Source organism: Tribolium castaneum, chromosome 6 (genome assembly GCF_031307605.1).
Source record: "Tribolium castaneum strain GA2 chromosome 6, icTriCast1.1, whole genome shotgun sequence".
Classification (NCBI taxonomy): Eukaryota; Metazoa; Arthropoda; class Insecta; order Coleoptera; family Tenebrionidae; genus Tribolium; species Tribolium castaneum.
This window is the reverse complement of record NC_087399.1, coordinates 12,527,432-12,552,950: the sequence shown is the minus strand read 5'-3', so window position 1 is coordinate 12,552,950 and position 25,519 is coordinate 12,527,432. Positions and strand designations below refer to the sequence as shown.

Sequence of the window (25,519 nt, the reverse complement as noted above, 5' to 3'; positions counted from 1 at the left end):
AAATTGAAAAACATATGTTAAAACAATTTAATAAATGATATGTTTTTAATTGAGACAAATGTTTTTAATTTAATCCATATAATACATAACAACTTACACCATGTTAAGCCAGAAATAATCAATTTGGCTTAAATTCTATTACATTAACTTCAAAAGATCAGTTTGGTTTTAAAAACTATACAACCAGAAATTCGACAAAATTGGCGGCGGTACTTTCAGGGCGCGTATTTTTCACCCGCTAATAGGGAACGTGAGCTGGGTTTAGACCGTCGGTTAGTTTTACCCTACTGATGACTCGTCGTTGCGATAGTAATCCTGCTCAGTACGAGAGGAACCGCAGGTTCGGACATTTGGTTCAAATTTTGAATCGAACCTTTTTCATGAAAACGTAGAATTTTTGAGAAAGCTGTGCCTGTTGGACACTAAACCCTGTGCGATCAGTAACTGAACCATTAAATGGGTTAAATCCATTGAATGTCCTTAAAACATTTCTTCCAGAAAGTGTTCACAGTTGAATTTAAGTTGTACTTCCAATGACCAGTGACAAACAAAAACGTCAAAAATCCAGATTTAAAATTTGTCATGAGAACACGTTTGAAATTAGATACCAAAACTGTTTTCAAATCGAACTGAAATCTTCATAAAAATGTAGTAATTATTTCGATATATCTCAGCATCGTCACCACCTAAATCTTTTATGTAAAACTTTAAATTCAATTGCCAATATCTGAATTGCAATCGATAGCCCCAATCACTCGTGAGAAAGATGCTATACTTTATTCAGTATAAATGACGACCCTGGCACATATTAAGGTGGAACCCAAAATGCATCTTTCACTTGTGCCTGGATTCGTGTTTAAATTAATACATAACGATGAATCCAAGTTTGCTAACAAAAGTTTCAGTTGGTGACAACGTGACAGTCTTTGACACATTTTACAGCTCTTTAAAAAATGCCTCGGTATTCATTCAGTACTAACGAAAAGACTGATATGCTCTTAATTTATGGGGAATGTCGTAAAAATGCTGTCGCCGCAGTTAATCTATACGCACAGCGTTACCCAGGTCGGAGGACACCAACGGACAAAATTTTTAAACGATTGGAGATGTGTCTACGGTTTAATTGGGTCATTAGGTCATTTCGCCGCGACGTCTAAAACGGGAATTGCGGAAAAAATCAAAATCAAATCGGAGGGGTAACCCAAAAGCGTAAGGGTGGCATCTATTGAGCGTCGGATGTTGTCTTCACAAGTGATGTAAATAGTTTCGGGACGCCGTATAGGGTATTAACGGTTTTAGAGAAATTAGGGAATAGAGCAGTAAATATTGTAGTAGACACGGGCTGTAGTACTAATTTGGTAGATATATGTTTCGTGGATAATATTAGTTGTAGCTAGTGGGGACAGCAGGGTGTCGTTTTTAAGAACCGTAAGGGATGAAGGGGTTACGACATTAGGTAAATCGGTGGTTAATTTAGAATTAGAGAAACAAAAGTTTGAGGTCAAGAGTACAAGTGTGAAAAATCTGCCGAGTCCAGTAACTTTAGGAGCAAAGGAGAAGAATTGACTTAACTTTAGGAGCAAAGGAAAAGAATTGACTTTAGAAAAAGGGAGATTTCTCTGGAAAAAGCAAACGTCACACTAAGAATGCGTGACGAAACTGGATCAGATGATGTAAAGGAACAAAGTTACTTAATCTAGTCAGGAAGCCAGAAACTACAAAGGAATCGGAAATTGTAGACAATGAAAAATTTTCGGTACCACTGTGGTTAAAAACCATTAAAGATCCAACGGATAAACTAGGAAGATGGGCAATTAAACTGAGCGAATTGGACTACATAGTCGTTCACAGAAGTGGTGTGCTTCACGCTGATTGTCTCTCCAGAAATCCTGATCCGACTGGAAATTCACTAGATGAGGATGAAGCTGAAAAAATTCCAACCTATCTTGCGACAAATGTGGAGTTAAGAGAACATCAACTCAAGGACGAGGAGTGGGGAGAATTTTAAGGGATGTAGTATTATACAAGAACGCAGCAACGACAACACTGAATTATTTATTGGTGATACCTAAGTCACTGGTAGGAGAAATTTTGTACAATCATCACAGTGACCCGATGAGTGGACATTTGGGAACAGCCAAAACGTTTAATAAGATCAAAGAACGATTTTATTGGACCAATTTGCAAAAAGATAAGGAGAAATTTGTTAAGGGATGGTGAGACTGTCAATCAAAGGGAGAAAATTTTGAAGTTTTTTGGTCCTAAGTATCAGTAGACAATATGGGACCATTTCCAATCGAAACAAGGAAAACACGATAGTGATCGTCTGCGCGGAATACGTCTCACATTACGCAATAGCGGGAGCACTTAGAGACGGTACAGCTAAAAGCGTTGCCAAATTTATTTTAAAAAATGTTATTACGGTTTTTGGAGCGCCTTGCGCTTTTCTGAGTAACGGTGGAATGGTGTTTCGAAGCCAGATGGTCACTGAATTACTAAAGTTGATGGGCGTAACAGAAGATCTGTACACACAACCTCATACCACCCCCAAACAAGTGGCCTAGTAGACAAGTTGTAACGTTTATATAAAAAAAAACAACTTAAATTCTTAATAAAATCATGCGCGAAATATTTGGAGAGGGGTAGAGGTCGAACGGTCAGTAGGTGTCGAGAGGTCCAGTTAAGAACATCTGCAACAATTACCTGTGACCTTAAATTAGTTATTTATTTGTTAAAAATCCAACACTTAGAACGATCAAGCAACTTTTGAGGGCGCACACCACCAAAGTAGGTTCATAACTTTAGTTTTTCCGATCCCTAATACCCCATTTTAGGCCCTCAACCCCAGTATCATCCTAAAGTCCGACACGCCAATGTCGTAACCGATAAGAGGAAAATCCGAGGTCCTCAAAGTTTCTGTTATTTCGTATCCGAAGGGTTCCCCTACAGTCGATTAGAGGAGGACTCTCTTCATCAAATGGTGTGACCTTCGGGAACCTCGTAAACGGCCAAGGACTGGACGCAGATAAGTCCAAGATATCAGTTCTTCGCGATTTTCAATCTTTTCGTTATAATATATTATTCGAATTTCCTTTCTTAAAAAAAATTTATTTCAATTTTCAAATTTTCCTTTTTAAATTTCAATTTTTATGTAACTATTAGTAATTTTTTATAACTTATAATTTCAATTAATGTGAGCGAGCGAATTGGCCAATTCTAACGTAAAGATTCGTGTCAGTAGTTGATTTAACCATCTGGTCACAAGAGTAACTTTTAATATACGGAATTTTAATTGATTATTCAATAGTTTTCTTATCTCCTTCTCAGTTGGGAGCTTCGTTATCGATAACTGAGTGGCGCCCTTAAATTTTTAGCTAACTTAAACCATCAATAGTAAAATCCTTGTCCCACGACCTGCCACCGACTAAAAAGAGCTACCGCCCTTGTGTACCTGTTGCGAATATAAACGAACCAAAAAAAAAAAGGTATGCAATAACGGTACAAAGTACAATAAGACTTTAGCCGGAATGCTGGCGGTTTTCACATAAAGTGATCAAAAGAATTAGGACTTCGATATGAAACCAACCACGTTTGGTTATTACACAAGCGTGCAAGCAACAACAGAGTACCCGCCCTACCTGGTCATCTTTGGGCGATTACCAACATAGCCCACGCAAGCCAATTTAATGGAACCACAATTGGAAAATGAAAACATTGTCCAACTTACAGAAAAACTGCTAACGGCGGAAACGGCGAAAAATATAACGAAACGGCAAGAGTACTAGCGATACGATGCCATGCATAGAGATTTAGAGTTTAAAGTCGGGAACAAAGTTGAAGTCTTCATACCCGTAAAGAAAAAAGGAAAAAGCCCTAGCTGATGTGCAGGTGGTTTGGACCTTACACTATTTTAAGAAAAATTGAAAATGTGGATTATGAATTGCAAACAGAACGACAAAGAAGTAACACGGAAATAGTACAGGTGAGTAGATTACTAAAGTATGATGACCCTTGGACCTCACCGATAGAGTAGTTATAAGTGTAAATATTAAAACATACAGTAAATAACAATAATTAAACATAGTCGGAATTTGGGAAATAGGAAGTAAGTTACGTATGTCAGCGTTAATATTAGTCAATTTTCTGGTATACTGTGTATTTGTTGATCGTATTTCGGGGAATTGGCGCGGGCCATATTGAGATAAATAGGGGCGTATATTGAAGCCACAACCAAATTACGAAGCAAAGATCCCAGTAACGTACTCGACGAAGTGGAACATGGGTTCGCGAGATTTGAGAGAAAAAACGATCAACCTATTGCATAAGAGGCAGTCGGACCATGACGTGCATAATATTAAATGAAATAGAAAGAAATTCTAATTATTATAAAAACAAGGAGTCGGCGTTAGAAGATATGTTAGAGAATCGCATTAGACATTCGAAGAAGACAAGAGCCTTGGACTTTATTTCAAGTTCTTTTGAGTGGTGCTGAGTTTGCAACCACGCAGAAATTAGAGAAGATCTCAATGAACGACCAGGAGTTGGCTGGTTAAATTAAATTTAAATAGTAAATTAAAATTTTAATTTTTGTTAATGTTTCCTTTTTTGTTCGACTTTAATTATAAGTTGTTAAAAAGATAGTCATTATGTATCTAGATAAAAACAATAATTATCTATTAACAACTGGAACTATTGGCTCCCAGTTAAATTTTCAAGTTAGATGGTTTTATGATTTATGGGCACTTGGGAACCAAGATCAGTGTCGCCTAGTGCTAATCCCTTAAAATATGCTCTGCTATGCCGTTGTATAAGCCAACTTATACAACAACAAGAACAAAGTGCAAAAAGAGAATTTAGAAAGAAACGTTATTAACTACAAGTAATATTACTGAGTAACATCGAGAGTTAAATATCAGTAACAGAAAAACTTCAGAATTTGCTTCATACGAGTATGTCAAAAAAGTTAGTGGACAAATTAGACCAACTCAAACAAAATCAGTGTTGGTGATTGAACGAAACATTCGTACAAAAATCTTAGCAAATAAGCAGAAACTCCAGACATTTTTTGATCAAACAGAAAGAGAATTTGAAGAAGTCGATAGGAAAGGTAAAACACATTTGCTAAAATAAACTGTAATTTACATCAAAGATCTAAAACGTTTCGTCAATTACGTCATGCAAAAACGAAAACTGACTTTTGAAAATGTGGAACTACTAAAATTAGAATATGCGGCGGCAGTAGATTTTTCAAGATGTGTTTAAACATTCAAGGCCGAATTCATATGTCGTCTTTAAAGTTATGATTAAGCCATTATTAGTTAAATACGTTATTAACTTTAAATACGGTTTTAACCATGACCCTATTCTCAGGCCATGATTAGGTCGTAATTAACTAGTCACAGCGTCAATCATTTAAATAACAAAACTACATTTGGCAACACCGCAAATTATTGACGTTTGTCAGAATTTGACATTTGACGTCGAGCGTGCGTACAACAAATCGGAGGAATATTTTAAATTTTGAAGTCTCTAGCCATATTATTGCCTTTATTTATCAATTACGCTAGTATTTAAGAGAATTGTGAGTGTTGGATGTTATTAGTGTGTTTAGTTCAGGTACAAAATGGCTTCAATAAAACAAAAAAGGGTCCGAGGTCCTAATTTTTCTAATGATGAAAAAGAACTACTGGTTCAGTACGTCAATCAACATTCTAGTATTATAGAAAGCAAAACGGCGGAACCCAACATTTTAAAAAAAAGGCCAAAGTTGTGGCAAGACTTATCAGAAAAGTTTCGGAGAGCGGGATTCAATAGATCGCCTACTAAACTTCGCGATAATTATTTTCGCATTAAACAAGCAGCGAAAGTCAACATTATCAAATTTCGCAAAGAAAAAAAGAAGACTGGAGGTGGTAAAGGCCCAAAAGAGTAACCGTCTGAAATAGACTGGGCCATACACAATGTTTGCCCTAACGACTTTTGAAGACGAATCTAACTTTGAAAAAAAGACAAAAAGAAATGTCTTTGTTCGAAGAAGAAATGCTAAAGTATAACAAAAAACACATCGAAGCAAGAATTGTAAATGAAAAACTAGTAACAGAAAAAGAATTGGAAATTTTGAATTTAAAAGAAGAGCTTTTGCAGATCAAAATTCAAATGGCAAAAAATAATCTATGTTAATAAAGTTATTTTTTAGTTCTTGACCATGAATTAGTAGAATACCTGTATCTTCTGGTAGTTGCTTGCTGATAAAAACTGCGCCTTGTAATGCATATACTTATAGTACCTCTACTATAGAATTAGTAGAATACCTGCATCTTCTGGTAGTTGCTTGATGATAAAAACTGAGCCTTGTAATGCATATACTTATAGTACCTCTACCATTTTAAAATTGCGACCAATTCTATTTGTAAAAAGAGCATTAATGCATTCTAAAGAGCATTCTAAAATATGGAATTCGAAGCCCTAAGCAAAATGCTCGGCAATAAAACGGCGACGAAATAAATTTCCCCGTTCATTAGTTACCGTTTTCGAAAATCCAGAAAACTTTTCAAAAGAGTTCTCACGAGGGCGAAACACCCTTTGCGCTCGTCTGTTTTCGCGAATTTCGCGAATATTTGCGATGTCTTGCAAATTGCGAACAAATTCCGCCATTTTAAACTCGTAACTAAAAATTTAAAGACGCTTCCTGCCGTCTTTAAATCTTGTCGTTAAAAATATGATTAAGTGGGCGTGATTAGCGCTGAATATGGTCGTAAGAATAGGGTCATAATTAAAGTTGTCTTTAAAAAATTTAATCAAGCGTGATTAGGCTTAATGACGACATATGAATTCATAGAACTTACAAAAAACACCTTTAAAGACTCTGAGATATAAAAAACATTTCTTCAATCTGAATAATAGTTTATTGTTTAAAATATTTCATTAGTAATTCATTAAGCGTTGCAAGACATCTCTATCATTAGGGTTAGTATAAGTAGATTAAGAGTTATGTAGGTGGTGCTCATGACCGAAGTTATAAATCCACGAGACATGCAACAATCAGGAATTGAAAGTGCAGATTTTAAGTAGAAATTCTAGTGTAGATTCAAAGTGAATGGTCCATCTAAACATGAACAAATAGTTATCATTGGCACTGGTGTTAGATTTCTGAACCCTTCGTAATCCCAACTTTATAGAAGAAAATAAGAAGTAAGAAAGAAATAAGACAGAGATCAAAACCTGTTACGAACGCGCCAATTAGGTGGTTGCTATTAAGAAAATAATGCAAAAAATTTTAAATTTTCCTCAATGAGAACTTCGGAGCACAAAAAAAGTTGTACCTGACTTTGAAGGCCACAGAAGAAGGGCTTGAGACAACACTAGAAGGGATACGTTTCCAAGAATTAAAAAGCCTATGAGTGATACAAACCTGTTTGACAGTTGTCTTAAAATTAGGGTTTTGCAATTTATACAGGTGTCCTTTAGTAAACCAGATGAGTTGTTTTTAAATAATCGATTTAAAGAAGATTTTTTGAAAATAATTGCTTGGAAAGATGTACGGAGGTCACCCTTTAAGTGTCCATGGACCAGAGTTGGTAGGTGCATCAATGCGAGTCTTTTTTCATACGACGGACGATAAGAGCTTCGAAAAGGCTGCCTAGTCACCTTTCCTGGACATTTTCCAGAAGTCTTATGTCACGTTATAGAACAGAAGACCAAACTGTATTGCCAAATTCTAAAATAGGTCTTACATAAGTCTTATGAAGATTACTTTAAATCTACGAATACAAATAATTTACTAATTAAGTAGAAAACTTGATTCGCCCTCTGCACAATGCGCTGTCCAAGAAGAAAAGAAGTAATTGTGACACCTAAGTCAATACTTTTGTCCAAGTGCAGCACTGTACCTATATAAAACTAAACATTTTTTATTTAGTATTGAATACATTTTTATGATCTGCTGATCTGAGACCCAGGGTGCCAAACGCAAGATACAGCACAGATCGGGAAAAAAATACACCATTCAATGAAAACATCACAAGCAAAAATTGAACCCAATACTAACAATAGTAAGGAAAAAACGACCTTTAGAAATTTTTTTATAGAAATGAAATTTTTTAAAACTTACCACTTTCACAATTTATTTGCCAATTCAGGAATGTGTCCAGAAAGTCACGCACCGCCGTGACACTACATTATCCGCCGATGCCCTGGACAACCAGAACAATGTTAAAAAAGTTTTTTATTGTTGAAGATATGATAAAGATTAAAAATTCTTTGCCAAAAATGATGGTGTTTGCACTATCCTTTCGAATCCAAATTAACTTGTGGAAGAAATGACATTGCATAAAAGGACTTAGTAACAAAAAATTGAAGTAACCTTTCCAGATTCTTCTAGAAATGTTAACAAAATTTTTGAGTCAACAATGATAATAAATCTGGCAACACTTGGCACAAACCATTGTTGTTCAAATGAAACCATGGTTACGGTGATTGCTTACAATGTCATTAAAATTTTTGTTTCGTGTGTCAGCGGTAGTTTTTCAGTTTTTACTGGACTAAAATGTTTTCCTACAATGAATATTGTGACTTGTGTTTCCTATTTGGTGAATACGCTGGAAATGCAAGTGAAGCCGCTCGTTAGTATGGCGTACGAAGACATCCAGAAGAAAACTCTTTCCATAGACGAGGTACGAAAACCGTTGCTGCGGAAAAAGTAATTTTAGAAGAAGAACTCGTGAGGAGTTGGTGAACCGAATTCATGCCGCTAGTGCTACGATCACTCCAGAAACATTACAAACAGTGCATGCCAAACCTTTGAGCATATGTTATAATTTTTTAGTGCATTGTTTATTCATTCGTACTTTAAATTGTTTAAAATATCATTAGGGTACGGTCGCCTAAGAGTGCGCGCGGTCTAAGAGTACGTATCGGTGTTTTTAGTGAAAGACCGAATCCTTAGATACTCCTTATTTTATTTACTAAAAGTTGTTTATTAAAGGTAAGTATATGCTAAATTATGGTTTGATGGGTTAGAGAAAACGGCAGTGATTTGCAAGTAAAAGTTTTTGTATCGGATAATGTAATTTTCGGTAGTTTTAAAACTCATAAAATTGTACATTTTTGAGGTTATACCACTAAGTTTCGAACATCCAAGTTAAATTGAATGCTTTAGTAAGGGGATATTTGTGCAGATGTCAGCTTACATAGCTTGAAATTTTCTTTATTAACACGTAAAGCAAACCACGTACCAAATCCAAGAGTGCGCACTGTCGGTAGCTGCAAGAGTACGCGTGCGTACTCTTGGAATCCTATACAAAAAAAAACATATTTCGCGAAAATAGCAGTTTATTTGTTTATTTATTTCTAGCGTAGACTTAAATGGGTCCCTATAAAAGGAAAAGTAATCGTGAATTGAAATTCACTCATCAAATGCTATGTGAAATTAAAAAAAAACTCGATAATGGACAGTCAAAACGACAACTTGCCAAAGAATATAATGTATCTGAATCAGTGTTAAGAAAACGGTTAAAAGCCGGCACAAGTCTTTAATCAGCAAATGGAAAAAGATCTCGCTGATCAAATACGTAAACTGGATACACTCTTTTATGGTTTGACGTACAAAGATCTACAGGGCCATTGCCTATAGATACGCGGAGATCTGCAAAATTAAACACCCGTTTAACAAATGTACCAAACTTGCCGGAAAAAAATGCATATCTCTTTTTTGTAAAAGACATAATTTATCTGTTCGCCTACCAGAAAAAGTTAGTGTTGCACGAGCATCAGGTTTTAACAAAGTACAAATTTCGCGATTTTTTGAAAACCTTAAAACCTGTATAGAGAAAATACAATTTATCTGCAAAATGCATATTTAATATGGACGAAACTGGTTTACTGACAGTTCCAAATAAAATTCCAAAAATTCTCACAACTAAAGGAAAAAAAATGTAGGAAAAGTTGTTTCGGGTGAAAGAGGAGAACTGATTACTGCTGTATGTTGCATTAGTGCTTCGGGAGTTTATGTTCCACCGGCACTGATATATCCCCGAAAAAGGGAGAAGAAAGAGTTACTTTACGGAGCACCACCAGACACAATTTTGTTACTCTCAGACAGTGGATTTATAAATTCCGATCTCTTTCTCAAATGGTTGGACCACTTTAAACAGCACGTAAAACCCAATAAAGATGAACCAGTCCTGCTGTTATTAGATAACCATTCTTCACATATAAGCTTACCAGCTATTCAGGCTTATTATGGTGGCCATTGGTTATTTTTCAATAATTGAAAATTGGATATTGCAATATTTCAATAACTAAAATGAATCCATATTACCGTGCACCCATTGATAAGTGCTTTTCAATGTTGAATATTAGACCGGTATGAAGTTGATTCAAACAGGTTCACCACCTATGAAAAATTACACAAAAGTTTGAGGTTAAATCAAACATTTTTCAAATTTTTTTACCACGTGAGGTGCAGTGTATGTGCACTTGTGCCTTGTGCAGGAGTTTTTCAGTGTTCTGCTCGGTGTTCTATGTTCTTCTTCGCTTCAAGTAAGTTTTAATCAGGTTTATTTTGATATAACGGAGTTAAGTCTTATTGCAGAATGAGTGTGGCAACGTCTAATAAAAAACGCACCACAAAAAAACAGTTTGGGATATATTTAAATTTTCTGGAAGAAAACAAGTGCCTACGTACTGGGAGGCTGGCCTCAAACCAGTACGAGGCTCTAGGGGCTATCTGGAAGGAGTTAACGGTGCTGTTAAATAGTGTCGGAGACGGACCAGTCCGGGAAATTAACGAATGGAAAAAAGTCAGTTGTATTCAAGCATTTCACATTTAAAGTTTAATTTTTAGGTATTTACAGAATGGAAATGCTCCATAAGAAAAAAGGCTCGAGAAAATAAAGCATTAAATGATAATGAAAAACGATTGTTAAAGTTAACTGGAAACGAGGCTGTGGAGGGGTTAACAGGCGTTGAAGAAATTGGAATTGGATTTGCCGATGCGAGAAATGAAGAAATAAATGAAGTAAGGGATGACGGAACAAATGAAGTAAGGGTTATTTTCTAAAAAAAAAAAAATAAGAACTAAACTGACGTAATGCAAAGTAATGTTTTTCCTTGTTGTTTTAAGCTATAACTACAAATAATGAATAAATATGTTTTAGGAAGAAATTCTTATCAGTATAGAAAATGAGGATATTGATGATCAAGGTCAAACAAGAAGGCCTACAGCTAGAATTAAGAAGCGTAAGTAAGCACTTTGTATTAAATAAAATTTTATAGAAACCCCTATAGGCACTAAAAAAACATCTAGTGATGTGTTACTGAAGTCCTATACACAAGCCACAAAAAGCCAATTTGAAGGGCTTGAAAAAATAAGTGATGCATTAGAAGACATTGCTAGAGCAATTATTCGGTTCTGTGACATCACAGAATCTAAAAAATAATAATTTTTATTTGTGTGTTCATTTATTCTCAAGAATTATAATTTGAGTTATTTAATTACTATTTCTTACTATTCTTGGATATTTTGAGGCAAATTATACAGTGAAATTTTTATTTTATTTTAAGTGTTTTTTTAGGTTGTGTTACACATGAGCAGTTTGAACTATATTTAACTTTTTTACAAAAGAAAGAAAAATTTTTTTTTACATTATGTGAAAATTTAAATAAAATAACTAATGCTGCAAAAAAAACTGTGCAACAGTGGCGTAAAGTGAGTATTATTGTATGTGATATTTTTATTTAATGTTAGGTTTCTTGTTAATTAGACATTTGATAACTGGGTTAGATATGTTAAACGAAAAGCCAGAAAGATATTTGTCTACCGATATATCACTGGTGGTGGTGGCGCTTTGTACGTTGTGCTGACGAATTTGGAAGAAAGACTACTTCATGTGCTGGGAAATGTAAATGTAAATGGTTTTAAAAATGTAATCGAGTTGGGTTTAGGTGAAAGGAAAACAAAAGTATGTATTAGAACTATTGCAACTAATATTGATACATTTTTTTAGCTAAAGAAAAAGATATCTACTGAAATTGGGTACAAATGCAAACAACGCAACCGCCATAAGTATCGTCTTACAAAAAACAAAAAGAAGCTGAAAAAATGTATTTAAACTATTCCAAATGTTTAGCAAATGCTACTTTTAAAATTCTTAACGCCGTCAAACATGTGAACCAATCTCTTCAACGTTTAATAAATATATATTCTTAAAAATATTGATTCATTATTCTTTCCCTTATTCTCTGTCCTGCATTGAAGAAATGCTTGGGTACATTATTAACATTATCGTCCTCTATAATATCATTATGATGAAAGTCGTCTTTAACTATGACGTCATTGCGTTCAGTGCAAACATTATGCAAAATGGCACATGCATTAATTATTTTCGCCGCCCTTTCTGGCGAATAGTGCAATGCTCTTTCCCCAAAACAACATCGAAAACGGGATTTAAGAACACCATTTAACCTTTCGATAATTTCATTCATTTAAATTTCTTCCAATTTTTGGAGTCATTAACCATGACTCTAAGGGATATCCAGAATCTCCTATGAGCCATGAACTCTGCAATTCATTATTTTCATATGTAATTTGTAGATGATGTTTTATTTGGCTTGTAGCCCATATAGCAGAATCATGAACCGAGCCGGGGTAACGAGCATTAACTCCAAGGATTTTCAGATCTGCTGCAACTATAATTTGAACGTTTATGCTATGAAATCCTTTGCGGTTCAAATATAAGATTCCGGGATTTTCAACATCAATTTTTGGTGGATGTATTCTGATGTGGGTGCAATCAATAGCACCTATTATGCCAGGAAATCCATTTGGAACATTAATAAATTTTTGTTTCTGATGATTCCTTTCTGCCTCGGTTGTTGGAATTTTTATTATGTGCGCAAAATAGTTGTTTAAAATATTGGTCACAGCGGTAATACAGTTGCTGATTGCGGATTGGCTCATCGGAAAATTTAAATCTTGAGAAACAGATTTTTGATAACTTCCTTGTGCGTAAAAATGAAGAGCACACAGAACAATCAAATAATCAGGTAAAGCAATTTGTTGTCGCACTCTAACAGGTAGGTGAGGGCTAATTTCCTGTATTAACTGATAAGCTGTTTCTTTTTCTAAGCGATAAATTGATTTAAAAATACCAGCGGGGAGAGATAACGGATCTGATGCATCTCTTAAAGTTCTTTTTAACCTGTATTGTTGTCTGCAATTTTTGAAAACATTTATGTAACAAAAAAGAATTATTTTCAAAGAACCTTTCTTCCTCGTCTTGAAGAGCATGTATTAAAAGTATGAACTGCACATCCATTTTTACAAAATTATAAAGTCATAAAATGACTGATAAACAATTAATACCAATTAAGGGTAATCTCAAAGACCCTGAATGTTTTTCAATATCTGCTATTGAATATTGCATTGAAAGTTGTCACAGTAATACCAGAAATTGATTCTGTACCAATATCTAAAAAATTTCAAGATCTTGATTCACTAATAGATAACCAATAGTGTACGCTAATAAGAAGACAATTTGTTATTGCTTATTTTCAGATTATTGAAACAATAACCAATTTTCAATGATCACCGTAATAAGCCTGATTATCACGTTCTGTCGTGAAAACGGAATTCATTTATTGAGCTTACCACCACACAACAGCCACAAGTTACAGCCCTTAGATGTAGGCTTTTTTGGTCCTTTGAAGACAGCTTATAGTCAAGAAACTGATAAATGGATGGTATCCAATGCAGGAAAAGTTATAACGCAATTTGAAGTGGCTTCATTATTTGGCAAAGCTTATTCTAGAGTTGCATCTATTGAAAGAGCAGAAAAAAGCTTTTCTTCAACGGGGATCTGGCCGTATAATCCCGATGGTTTTCATGAAGAAGAGTTTGCTCCAGCGAGTGTGACTGATAATCCTTTATCAGCATCACAATCCGAAGGAGGTCACATTGAAATTGTTATCGATGACCCAGAATTATTACAACTAGTCAACAATAATAATTGTACACCCCCTGCAACGAATACTCGTAGTAATTCTCCTATAGAAACAGCTTTGTTAGTTAGCCACCACCATTTCAAATACCAAAACTCCAGAACCAAGTACAAGTTTTTATTATATACCTGAAAATTCAGGTAAGGAACTACTACTCGTATACTATTTAAAAAATGTAGTTTTAAACAGTTTTTGCAGATAAACTTCTAAATCCAGAAGAAGACAAAACTATTGTGGCTGGTCCCTCTGAAGAAACTAATGTAAATTCGAAGGAAGTTTTAGAACATTTATGTCTTACACCTAAACAAAAGAATCCTAATACAAAACGAAAAAGAAAAGGAAAGAAATCAGAAATAATAACTAGAACTCCTTGTTGAAAATGACAATGAAAAACAGAAGACTAATAGAAACAAAAGTATTGTCAAAAAAAGCTGCAAGGCAATTAATGGAAACAAAAAAAGACGTTAATATCAAGAAAAAAATTAAAACTACAAATAAAAAGGAATCTTGTGTTGTGTGTCCAGCTTGCAACGAGACTTATAGTGATCCTCCAGAAATTGATCTTATTCAATGTGCAGTTTGCCAAAGATGGTTCCATGAAATTTGTACGGCGTATGAAGGGATGGGAAGTTTTCGCTGTGATTTGTGATATTCTCGACCTGCTCTCGAACTACCTAAAGAGCTGAGAAACCGGGGTAACATCAAAGTAGTGAAGAAATACATTGATTCTTGAATTCTTGTAAGTATCACAAAGTGAAAGCTCGCAAACAACCTGGGTACCTACACCCCAATAACAAAATTGCAATCCTCTTTTACATAATTCACATCGATCGTCTCGGACCTTTTCCCAAAACTCTCCATTATGATGTCTACCTTTTCCTTGTTATTGATGCCTTAACCAAATTTATCCCTCTCGCTTGATAACCGATGCTGCAACTTGCTTTACCTCGAACCAATTTTAAAACTTTTGTAAAGCTACTGGGATACATTTGTATACGTTCGGAGTTCCTCGAGGCAATGGTCAGATTAAACGCTATGGTGAGACCGTTACTTCTAGCTTAGCCGATTTGTCTGCATCCCTTCCAGGGCCAGCGCAAGCACGTGTGCAAAGCGTGAAATGCACACGGGCGGCATCTTCAAGGGGCGCCAAATGGCCTCTTGGCCACATTAGTTAAAAAAAAATAAGAAAAAAATTAAATGCATGTACACAAAAATTAAAATTTTAAGCTTTTAGTGATTGATTACACATAAAAAAATATTATATATTAGATTAAAATTTCAAAATAATTTTTTTTTGATTCAAGCCATTCAAGGAAGCGCGATTGTCTGCGTTCACTTACCAAGGGCCGCCCAGCCGTCTTAAAATCTTCCTGTAATTTCTGAATGACAATTCTTAGAATAATTGGCCAGTAAAAACTCGATAAAAATCATTGAATTTACAGAAATATTTATTTATTTATTTTAAGTTTTATAACTTCTGTTATTATATGGTACGACGTTTTGTTTAAAATTAACGTTTTAAGCAAGATGTTAAAAAATTCTGATACTAATATTAAAACATTACTAGATTATTTGGGCAACTTGATAAATTATTTTAAAAATTATCGTGATGATATTAATTTTGAGAAAATTCTAACTAAAGCTGTAGAAGTAGCTTCAAATATAGAAATTCAAACTACTTTTCCACCCCTTCAGAATATTCGCAGAAGAATACGACCAAAACTTTCCGACTATGAACATGCCGATGAACCAGTTGTGGATTCAAAACAAAACTTTAAAATATTTTTTAACAGAATCATTGACCAAACTTTATCTCTTTGCAATACAGACTGAGTTAATGTCAAGTTATAATGATATTTTTGGATTTTTTAGTAATACGCCTGATTTATCCGGGCAAGAACTTTTGGATCATTGCAAAACTTTACATTTAAAATTGCGCGACGAATTAAAAAATTATTTATATGCTGTAATTTTGAAATTCCACATATTTGCCACAAAACCCCGTATTTGTTAGGGGATACATTGCAAAACGACTTGAACACTTTCAGAATACATTTGTACAAATAAACTAATGACGGTCCAAATTATTAATTGCATTTCACTGTCTGCGCGCAAATGTCAACTGCTACAAAATTCCCTAAAGGACTAGGCACACTTCTTATGGGAATTTAAGGACCACTCAAATTGGATAATTTTTATATCAATCGATGCATTTCAAAAAGCTGATCAAATCATATCATTGCGCCAAACGTGTAGCTTGATTAGGAACGCCAGAAATCGCGATTGAATTTAAATTATTCCTATTGTTGGAGATATTAACTTCTGTCCGCTAAAATCCCTATTTCCATAAAAGTGTCTGTTCCTATACCTGACCCCCAATCCAGTAATTGTAGTAATACCGCAGTGTTGTAAATCTCGAAGATTTCCAAGCTCTTTGTACTCGCCGAAAAGCCGCCCCAATGCTTTTCTTATGGGACAAATCCTCACTTTGTTAATTAAGCTACACGTTTGGCGCAATGATATGATTTGTTCAGTTTTTTATGACGCATCGATTGATATAAAAATTACTCAATTTGAGTGGTCCTTCAATTCCCATAAGAAGTGTGCCTAGTGAAATATTTTTTTGTACAAGAAGTGCGAAGTAGAAAAAATACTATATATAAGGCATTTTGTCGCACTTACTTTATTATGGCACGACGAGCGCAGTGAAAATTCGTGCGTGCGACAAAATGCGTCTTATAAAACTCGTATCATAAGATACTATTTTCTACTTCGGTTTCGTACTGAGGTCATTACGATGCGCTATTTGCGTTATCATAATATCCAACGGAGTGTAATAAGAATTACACTAAAAGTCAGGGTAATTTAGTTAGATAATGTTGACAACCTAGTTTTTTGACAATTATCTGAGAGAACTGTCAGTGTCAATCGGCACCTGTTTCAAGTGCATAATTTAATCAAATTAATCAAATACGAACCTTTAGAAGAGTTTGTACCATCGCTGATATGTAGCGCCTTCGAACACCTTTCGAGTAATGTACAAACATAACATAACATAAGCCTGTGCAAGTAAGTAATCTCTTTATGCTTAGTCCAATTTTCAAATTCCACGTACTTGACACAAAAGCCCGTATTTGTTAAGCGTACATTGCAAAACATCTTGGACACTGTTAGAACACATTTGTAGGAGTAAACTAATGACGATCCAAATTATTAATAAATTAATTAATTAAATTAATTAATTAATTAATTAATTAATTATTTAAATTAATTCTTTTTATACAAAAAGTGCAAAGTAGAAAAAATGCTGTATGATATCTCGTTTATAACGCATTTTGTCGCATTTATTCTATTATACCACGACGACCGCAGCAACAAAATGCGTCTTATAAAACTAGTATCATCATATACTGTTGAGAAGACCATTCCCGCTCATAACACTAGAAGATATTTCTACAAAATTAGCTGATGCCAAGTTTTTTACGCTGCTGGATTATAAACGAGGATTCTGGCAAATTAAAGTCACAAAACGCACTCAAAAACATCTGACATTTGCAACTCCCTGAGGAATTTGTTGCTGCCATTTGACTACCATTTGGTCTTGTTTCGTTTCCAGAAATTTTCCAACAAATTGTGTCTGACTTACTCAAAGGTATACAAAATGTTGAATATTCCATAGACGACATTTTGATTTTTGCTGAAACCAAAGAAGAGTTACGCAAAATCACACGAAAGGTTTTAGAAGTTCTCGGAACCGCTGGCTTAAAGTTCAGCAAAGAAGAATGCCAATTTAAAAAGAGCAAGGTACATTTTTTGGGTCTTATCAGTCATCACTAAACTGGTATAATCACTAAACAAGGACTTTAAGTTGATCCCGAAAAAACAAGAGCCATAGAATCTACGAAAACCCCGAAAAACAAGAAACAAGTGCAACGACTACTTGGCATGGTAACCTACCTCATCAAATTCATCCCAAAAAACAAGAGCCATAGAATCTACGAAAACCCCGAAAAACAAGAAACAAGTGCAACGACTACTTGGCATGGTAACCTACCTCATCAAATTCATCCCAAATCTTTCAGTAGTTAATAAAAATGTAACGTTGTCAGTTGATGCAAGTTCAGTTTCGCAAGGAGCAAGAAGGCAGACCTGTAGCCTACGCTTCAAAATCACTTAACTTTGCACAACAGAATTATCCACAAATCGAAAAAGAATTCATTAAGTTATACAGGCTGAATTTATTAGGGGCTGTGTTTTGAGTTTTCTACCGATGCAAACAATAATACTAATTCCAGCCACATTTCAGTTGTTCAAAACTGTAATTGTTACGAAATTCATTTAAGATTGCACTGTCGTGAGTGTAGTTAACTTTGCCTTGATATTTTTTTAAACGTTATAACCTCTAATGCCCGGTTGCACAAAAGATAATTGGGCATTCACAAAGCGTTAATCGTTCATCAGAAATTTTGTGCAACACAAAACACCGTTGAGGGCTGATTAATGTCTCATTAAATATTTGATGAACGTCACAAATAACTGTCAATTAATCGTTGGTTAACTCTGTTTTCCGTTTCACAAACGCAAATCAACGCAAACGTCATAGTCAGTGATTAACAAATCATCAATTTGATGGCCGAACGACGGGCGATTAGTCTCTGATTAACCGTTTTTATTAACACTGAGAATTTGAGAATTTAAGGTGTTTTGGATACAATTTCATTAACTAAACTAAACCACTACCCAAGGGGTGAGACAAGAATTAAAGAGGAAAACCTTGGATTTAGTTTTTTAGATGAGATCCTTTTTACCATGAGTGTAAAAAGCGCTTTAGTTTAAATAAAAACCACAGGTAGAATTGCACCAAAACGCAACTAATCAAATCTTTCAGTGCACAAACAAAATTTTTAATTTTTTTGCGTTTCTGGTTTTTTGTCTTTTGTAGAACATTTGTAGGGTTATCACAGAAAGTCACAACACAACTCGCTCACACATGAATTTGTATCGTTCGTTCAATGAAACAATTCGAGGAATAACTCATTTTTCAACCAATAACATATAATATCCAGTTTATTGCTTCCCAAAGTGCCAAAATGCGCATGATTCACTTTTAAACAGCATTGTCCAACAGTTCGAATAACTTAACAAAAAGAGAAATGTAAAAACTTTATTAGTTTTAGTTGAAATAAAACCCCAATGTTCAAATCAAGGTTTATTAATTATGGTAATAAACACATGTAGATTCCTTTACGCCCTAACTTCATCTACCCTTAGGACTATTCCCTTGTTTCGCCTTCAGGAAATCGCTTCCTGGTACCCCGTTAGCACTTAGTGGCAAGACAAAAACCCCCGAAAAAAGAAAAGTGAAGAGTTCGCGAACACGTCAAAATTTCACAACGCCAATTTCGCTTCTTGCACTCTTTAGGTTTAGAAATTTTCCATAAACTCATATCACTAGAATTAACAAATCAACACAAGACCACAATCACCATTCCTGGCACCATAAATTGTCTGCACCAAACAGAACTCTTTAAAGATGAAAGAACACAAGTTAAATCGTCAAATAAAGCACTGAGTAAAACCCAAAGTCCGAGAAAACACAATATTAATAAGAAAACAGGCTGTCAAATGTATATCAAAAGACAAATTCAAGACGTAAGGCTCTGTTGCACAATTGTTTTTTTGCTACGATTAAAACATGAGCAAATTGTTTTGTGCAACACAATCAAAATTAACAAGCCATCAATTTTTGACAGACCATCATATGATGGCCGATTAATTTGACTTTTGTGCAACCGGGCATTATTGTTTAAAAGATAAGAAACCAATTTTAATTTAATTAACTGTTTAAAAATCAATGGCAGTATCAAGGAGGTAGTAAGTACAGGGTGTTTCACATAATTTTACGACACCTGCGCTTGTAAAATGCCATCATCAATACATATTTCGAGACCAACTCGTTCACAAATTTTGAAAAATTTGAGTCTTCTATTGTTTGTTAACGCCTTCAAAAAATTACAACGTTTCAAGTTAGTTAGTGATTACAATAAATAAACTAAAATCCTTAAAATATATGTTCTATCAAAAATAGAACACATAATAGTTGTTGGTAAAAAGCAGAGATAACTACTGTCATGAGTTTCTAAAAATTAAATAATTAAATTTGTATTTTTTGTATCTAGTGTTTTGCGACTTTTGTTTATTTGGGTGCGTACATTAGGCGCAAACCTCGTAACGTTATGTGAAACACCCTGTATAATGAGTATTTTTGGTTGAATCTTTTGGAGTTCTTACAAAAACAAATGACAACTTTTTGAAACTACTATTTTCAATTTTTCGTTTCTTCTTAATATCGTACTCATAACTCAGTTTTGAGCAAACAATATAAATCAGAGAAACATTAGAAGTTTACGTGTAGTTGCAAAAGTAGACACGTCTCAAATTAAGGCCGAAATGATACCCTTTGTGATGACTCGGTTTTTCAAATTATTTTTCAAACACAAATTTCGCGGGAAATGTCAACACGAATTTGAAGTGAGTGTAAGTGGAGTGTGCGCAGAAGAATCGCAAGCTCGTATTGACTGAGATAGAACGACAATGGCTGCTAGTCACAGTTGGACAATTTTAGTCAGTGGTTAAAATTATTTCTTGAAAAGTTATTTCACTTGTAAAATCCATCCTAACTGTAAAACAACGATCCTGAAATAGTTAGACTAAACTCCATCACAAAAAGGTACTGTAGAAAGCTAGAATTAAGTAACCAGATTCAAATATTTGTTGGTGCTGGGCGCCATTGTTGGACGCCCAAGCTTTTTTCTGTTTTTCACTTGAGATGTAATTCGTGAATGTAAGTAAACCTCAGTTGTGAGTTAGCAAAATTACAAATTAATTCAGCATGTTGCTTGCAAGAAATTTGATTCAAAATTGTAACCGTTATCTCTGTTCAGTCTGGGGGGGCGCTCTGTAACAGGGTTGATTTGAAAGTAGAAGTAAGGGTGTTGTACATGTTGAATTTGTCGGTTTATTTAATTTTGTGATCTTTGGAGATGATGCATCAGTGAGAGACGACCCGAACTTCATTATCACCATGTGTTTCATGTTTAAACTGCTTTTACCTTCTAAATGTGGTTTTTGGCGGTGCGGGATTTTTGAGTGCGGCCCCAAACTGTCATGTATCACTCCTATGTTGGTAGCGTGGTCAGTGAAAGAGGCACCCCAGCTTCCCTACCCGTTGTCATTTAATGAATTTATGTTGTTTTGTCAATTTGTATTGTAATTGTTTTATGAAAAGACTTATCATTGTTTGTGGAGAGGGTTTAGGGAGGTTTTATCCGGTCCTTTCTGCAGTTGATTCACATATGATTTTATTTAATGTTTTTCTTGTTTTATTTATTTCTCGCCGGCGGGTAGTTATGCAATCATGCGGTCCGCCTTTTTTTAGTAAAACACAACGTAGCTTCCTCCATTTTGATGACGATCACAACTTTCGGCCATTTATATTTTGTATTTTTTATTTGAATTTTGTGTGCAATTTTGCTCTTCTCTAGACAAAGCCGACAAAAAGAAGGTGGGGGCCCTTTGGGTCATAGTCATCACACCTTAATGGTTACTGGCATTCGCACAAAATATTTAAAGTAGCGAGCCGCCACAAACATAGCTTCGTGGTCTGGACTGTCTGAACGAATTGTTAAGTTATAAATTTATAATACGTTTACTACTTCATACATTCTGATTTTCTCTTGTTGGAAACAGGGACCCGGACCAAATCCATAAAGAACCAAAAACCGGATCGAAACCTAAATGTTGTGAATCAGAACTGAAACCCGAATCGTTATTTTGATTTTTTTTACTATCGGATCGGTAACAAAATTTTCTTGCTTATCTAAAACCGGAACCGTAATGGAACCTACAATAAATTTTTACTCATTTAGACCCGAAACCCAAATGAAATCTTTATTTCCTTTGAGCTCGGATCCCTGGTTGAAAATATTACACGATTACGCATTTAAGGGTAGAAACGTGCTTATTAAACATTTTATCTTGTTATTCGGAAGTAAAATTACCGTTGGGGGCGCCACTGAGCTGGGTCGAAAACTGTAACCATAAATGGCGGGAAAATTTTTATTCGGATATTTTGAGCGTTGTACGAATTTTGAGGCTTCACAATTATTACATTGCCTATGCGGAATGATTATTGTATCTTTGAGGCAAGAAACTAACTAAATGAGAGGAAAACACGAATAACGAATGACTGTTTGGATCACTTTCTTTATTGGAAAATTATTACAAAGACATTGAAAAGCCTAGCTTTTGGCATAATTTACGTTTAAATGTATCAGGAGTTGTTAATCTTTATTGTAGTTATGTAGATTTACCGAAACATTTCATGAATTTTTCAGTGGAAAAATTCTAACCTTTAATTCACACACTTCATTAATTTATTGGTTTCTTGAGCCCAACATGTGTTCGTTGTGATCCATTACTTATGGTCTTTAAATAGACCACTGTTTGATTAACACTTTGTAATCAAAATTTAAATCTTTTTAACTTTTTATCCACTTTCAAGTTCCAACAATAAACACTTTATACCATGAAAAACCACAGAATCAAAGTCAAAGCTAGTATTTACCACCACGTACTTTTAAAGTGATTCTTTCTAATGTAAGTAATTAACACTATACACGCAAAATTGTTGAACAATTCATTAAATGTCAGTTAAATGTGGAATTACGAAAATTTCTTTACTGTTTTCGACATAGTTCAAAAGTCATCACCAGAGGGCGTCTAGTTAATTTTATTTCTGAATTACGCGCCTACCAAGGATAAACAGCAACTATACCTCCAACTATACTACATTATTACTTATATAAATTATAATAAAAATCTAAATTGAAATTGTTATAGATCCCCACAAATCCCATCTATATCCCATGAACATCCAAAGAAAACCATGCAAATTTCAAAATCTCAAGAAATCCTCCAACCCTTCCATTCCCGAACAAGTTTTTCGGTTAAACATGTAGTAACGACTTTATTAAAAGAAAATATTCACAAATTACATGTGCGATTGCCATCAGGATGGGGAGTTAACAACAAAACAAATATCGTAACTATAAGTCGCGTAGTGGGAAACATTCCCAAAATCGATAGAACTGTTGTTGTGGAAAACTGCAATGCTAAAGTTTACTTGAATGAGATCTTCCGATCCGTTCATGTTGTACAAACTTTTGAAGATGTTCTAAATATAGTTAATAGAATAGAGGATGCTAATTTATGTTTGGTTACAGGAATTAGCGACAAAAGGAAACACCAAGTATCAAGATCAGATCAAAAATATAATAAATTACCAGAAAATCAACAAACGGCGGTTCGTAAGTTTTTGAAACTGTTGGTCGTCCTGTATTCGACAAAAGATACTCGAAGGAATGGATCTACACATGTATTCTTTTGAAGATCAAGTCCTAAACTATATCGACATATGAGAACTAGGGAGTTGCTTCCTCTACCTGCACCAAGTACTCTATTTAACTATAGCAGAAACATCGGCACTGCTTACGGATTCTAAAATAAATTGTTCGAACTTTTAAAAAACAAAAAATATGAATTTGAACGACATGGAACGATAATGGTGGACGAGTGTAAAATAACTCCAAGCAAACACTCTGATAAAAATCCTTTGGAAGTAATAGGATTTGGGCGATTATACACCCAATAATCAACAAAATCAACTGAAAGACCACGTGGTCGTTTTCATGTTTCAGTGGTTTGTGAGCAAAAATATTCAAGCTCTTGCGTGCTTTTTGTCAAAAGGCAGCATCAGTGGTCCAATTTTGACAAAGCTTGTTCTGGAAGAAATTTTGCTATGTGAAGCATCAGGATTATTCGTGGCAGTTATACCTACATATACTAGAAGAATGCGTTCGATTGACCCATTTTCAAAAATTAATCGAGTACGATGCAAAACATGAGTTCAAGTTAGCATACAAGCTAACACGAAAACATGTTAACTCTGAAAATCATGAGAAAATGAGAATAAGATATGCTTTTCAATTGTTCAGCGGTACAGTAGCAGACGCGCTACTGATTTTAAAAGAAAAGAGAATTCCAGGGTTTGCCGACTGTGAACCGACTATACAGTTTTGTAGGCGATTAAATCAAATTTCAGATATACCTAATTCGAACAACTGTTTTGACGGACCAAAACTGAATTCTAAAGAGCATGACGCTCTAGAAGATTTTCTTTTGTACCTAGAACTGTAAGAGTCTTGTGCAGATCCACTATTCTTCCAAACCAAATCTACTTGGGTTAAGGGCAACAATTAACACCACACTGGATCTATTACGTTATTGCTTAAGCGAGTTAGGATTCCGATATTCAGGGTGTCTCAGCTAAGACTTTCGAGCCTGATATCTCAGATATTTGTCAACGGATTTTTATAAAATTTAAAATGCAGATGTTTTAGAAGATAAAGATTAAAATCCAATTAATGCAACAACTCAAGTCTTAAAACCTTAATTTATACATGCTTTTTTAAAATGTTAAGCCTTTTAAGACTTATATTAAAAAAATTAGCGTCAGTGAAAAATGCTGTCAGAAAAAACTCGTCCGTGAAAGACCTCTGCTTCGCGAGAAAAATGATAAACAAACTGTTAAACGTGGATACAGATGCAAAAGCGTAGATCTCTATGAGACAAATGAGCACGACCATTGAATTTTGGTCAATCCTACTCGCAGAAACGTAACTGTCACGCAAGAGACATTTCACAATTATCTCTCACCCATACAAAGTTAAAAAACAATATTTTTGACTTACTTTTGGTACTGGATGCTTTAATTCTTTCAAAAAGGGCTAAAAGACTGAACAACAACTGAAAAATTCTAGACACTTGAACATTCAGAATTTTGGAAATGTTTCGTTCACTGCTGATTGGATTCTCTTCAAAAGCTTGAATTACATCCCCAACTATTGCTTCGTTTCCAGTGACGTGTTTTGTCCTCACTCGATTTAGTTCAGGTACGCTTCCTGTGTCTTCAAATTATTGATGATTCTTTGAACTTTAAATTTCATAAATAACATTTCACAAAAAGTCCAACGACACTCTCCATAGGCGAATATTGATTCCTTTTTCAACAACACAGAAATTTCAACCACTGTTGTTGGTTTTTGAAGTAATTTCACCAAATTAAAACAATTTTACATTTCTGACAGCGCACACACTTGAGTTTTTTCAGTGGTACACAAAATGCGGCATAGAAATGCTTCATCAATTGTTTCAAAGGGTGACTGCCCAAATTACTATCAAAATTTGGATTAAGTTTTTAACAACAAAATTTAATTTTTTTCTTGGATCAGCCGAGCGATTTGGTTAATTTTTTGCGTGGCCATTTATTTTTCGGGGTTTAATGATCCAACGGTAATTTGGCTTTATTTTAAATGACAGAAACGTGTTTTGCAATTTAATTTTTTAAGTTGAGGTCATTTTTTGCCCTAATCGAAAGACTACCTCCGAAAAGATGTGCATT

General features: G+C 34.6%; 1 protein-coding gene across 2 annotated transcripts; it reads left to right on the top strand.

Annotated features, from left to right (window-relative positions):
• Positions 1 to 8,489: 8,489 nt before the first annotated feature.
• Positions 8,490 to 12,211, top strand: LOC103314579 (uncharacterized). Of its 2 annotated transcripts, none has more exons than XM_064357605.1 (8): positions 8,490 to 10,539; positions 10,666 to 10,799; positions 10,844 to 11,041; positions 11,157 to 11,238; positions 11,287 to 11,526; positions 11,574 to 11,707; positions 11,763 to 11,960; positions 12,006 to 12,211. In XM_064357605.1, exons 1-5 carry the CDS (start codon positions 10,521 to 10,523, stop codon positions 11,436 to 11,438), a joined length of 585 nt encoding a protein of 194 aa, XP_064213675.1. In that variant the 5' UTR covers positions 8,490 to 10,520; the 3' UTR covers positions 11,439 to 11,526; positions 11,574 to 11,707; positions 11,763 to 11,960; positions 12,006 to 12,211. The 2 variants fall into 2 exon arrangements, with proteins under 2 accessions (XP_064213675.1, XP_064213674.1); XM_064357604.1 differs by having other exon boundaries at positions 10,592 to 10,799.
• Positions 12,212 to 25,519: the final 13,308 nt, after the last annotated feature.

What these genes read in the sequence shown, in the direction of transcription:
- LOC103314579 (XM_064357604.1), top strand. Translation starts at nt 10,469, where the DNA reads ATGTGCACTTGTGCCTTGTGCAGGAGTTTTTCAGTGTTCTGCTCGGTG. An exon ending in TATGTTCTTCTTCGCTTCAA is followed by an intron (nt 10,540 to 10,591) that starts GTAAGTTTTAAT and finishes GTCTTATTGCAG; the next exon opens with AATGAGTGTGGCAACGTCTA. An exon ending in TACAGCTAGAATTAAGAAGC is followed by an intron (nt 11,239 to 11,286) that starts GTAAGTAAGCAC and finishes AAACCCCTATAG; the next exon opens with GCACTAAAAAAACATCTAGT.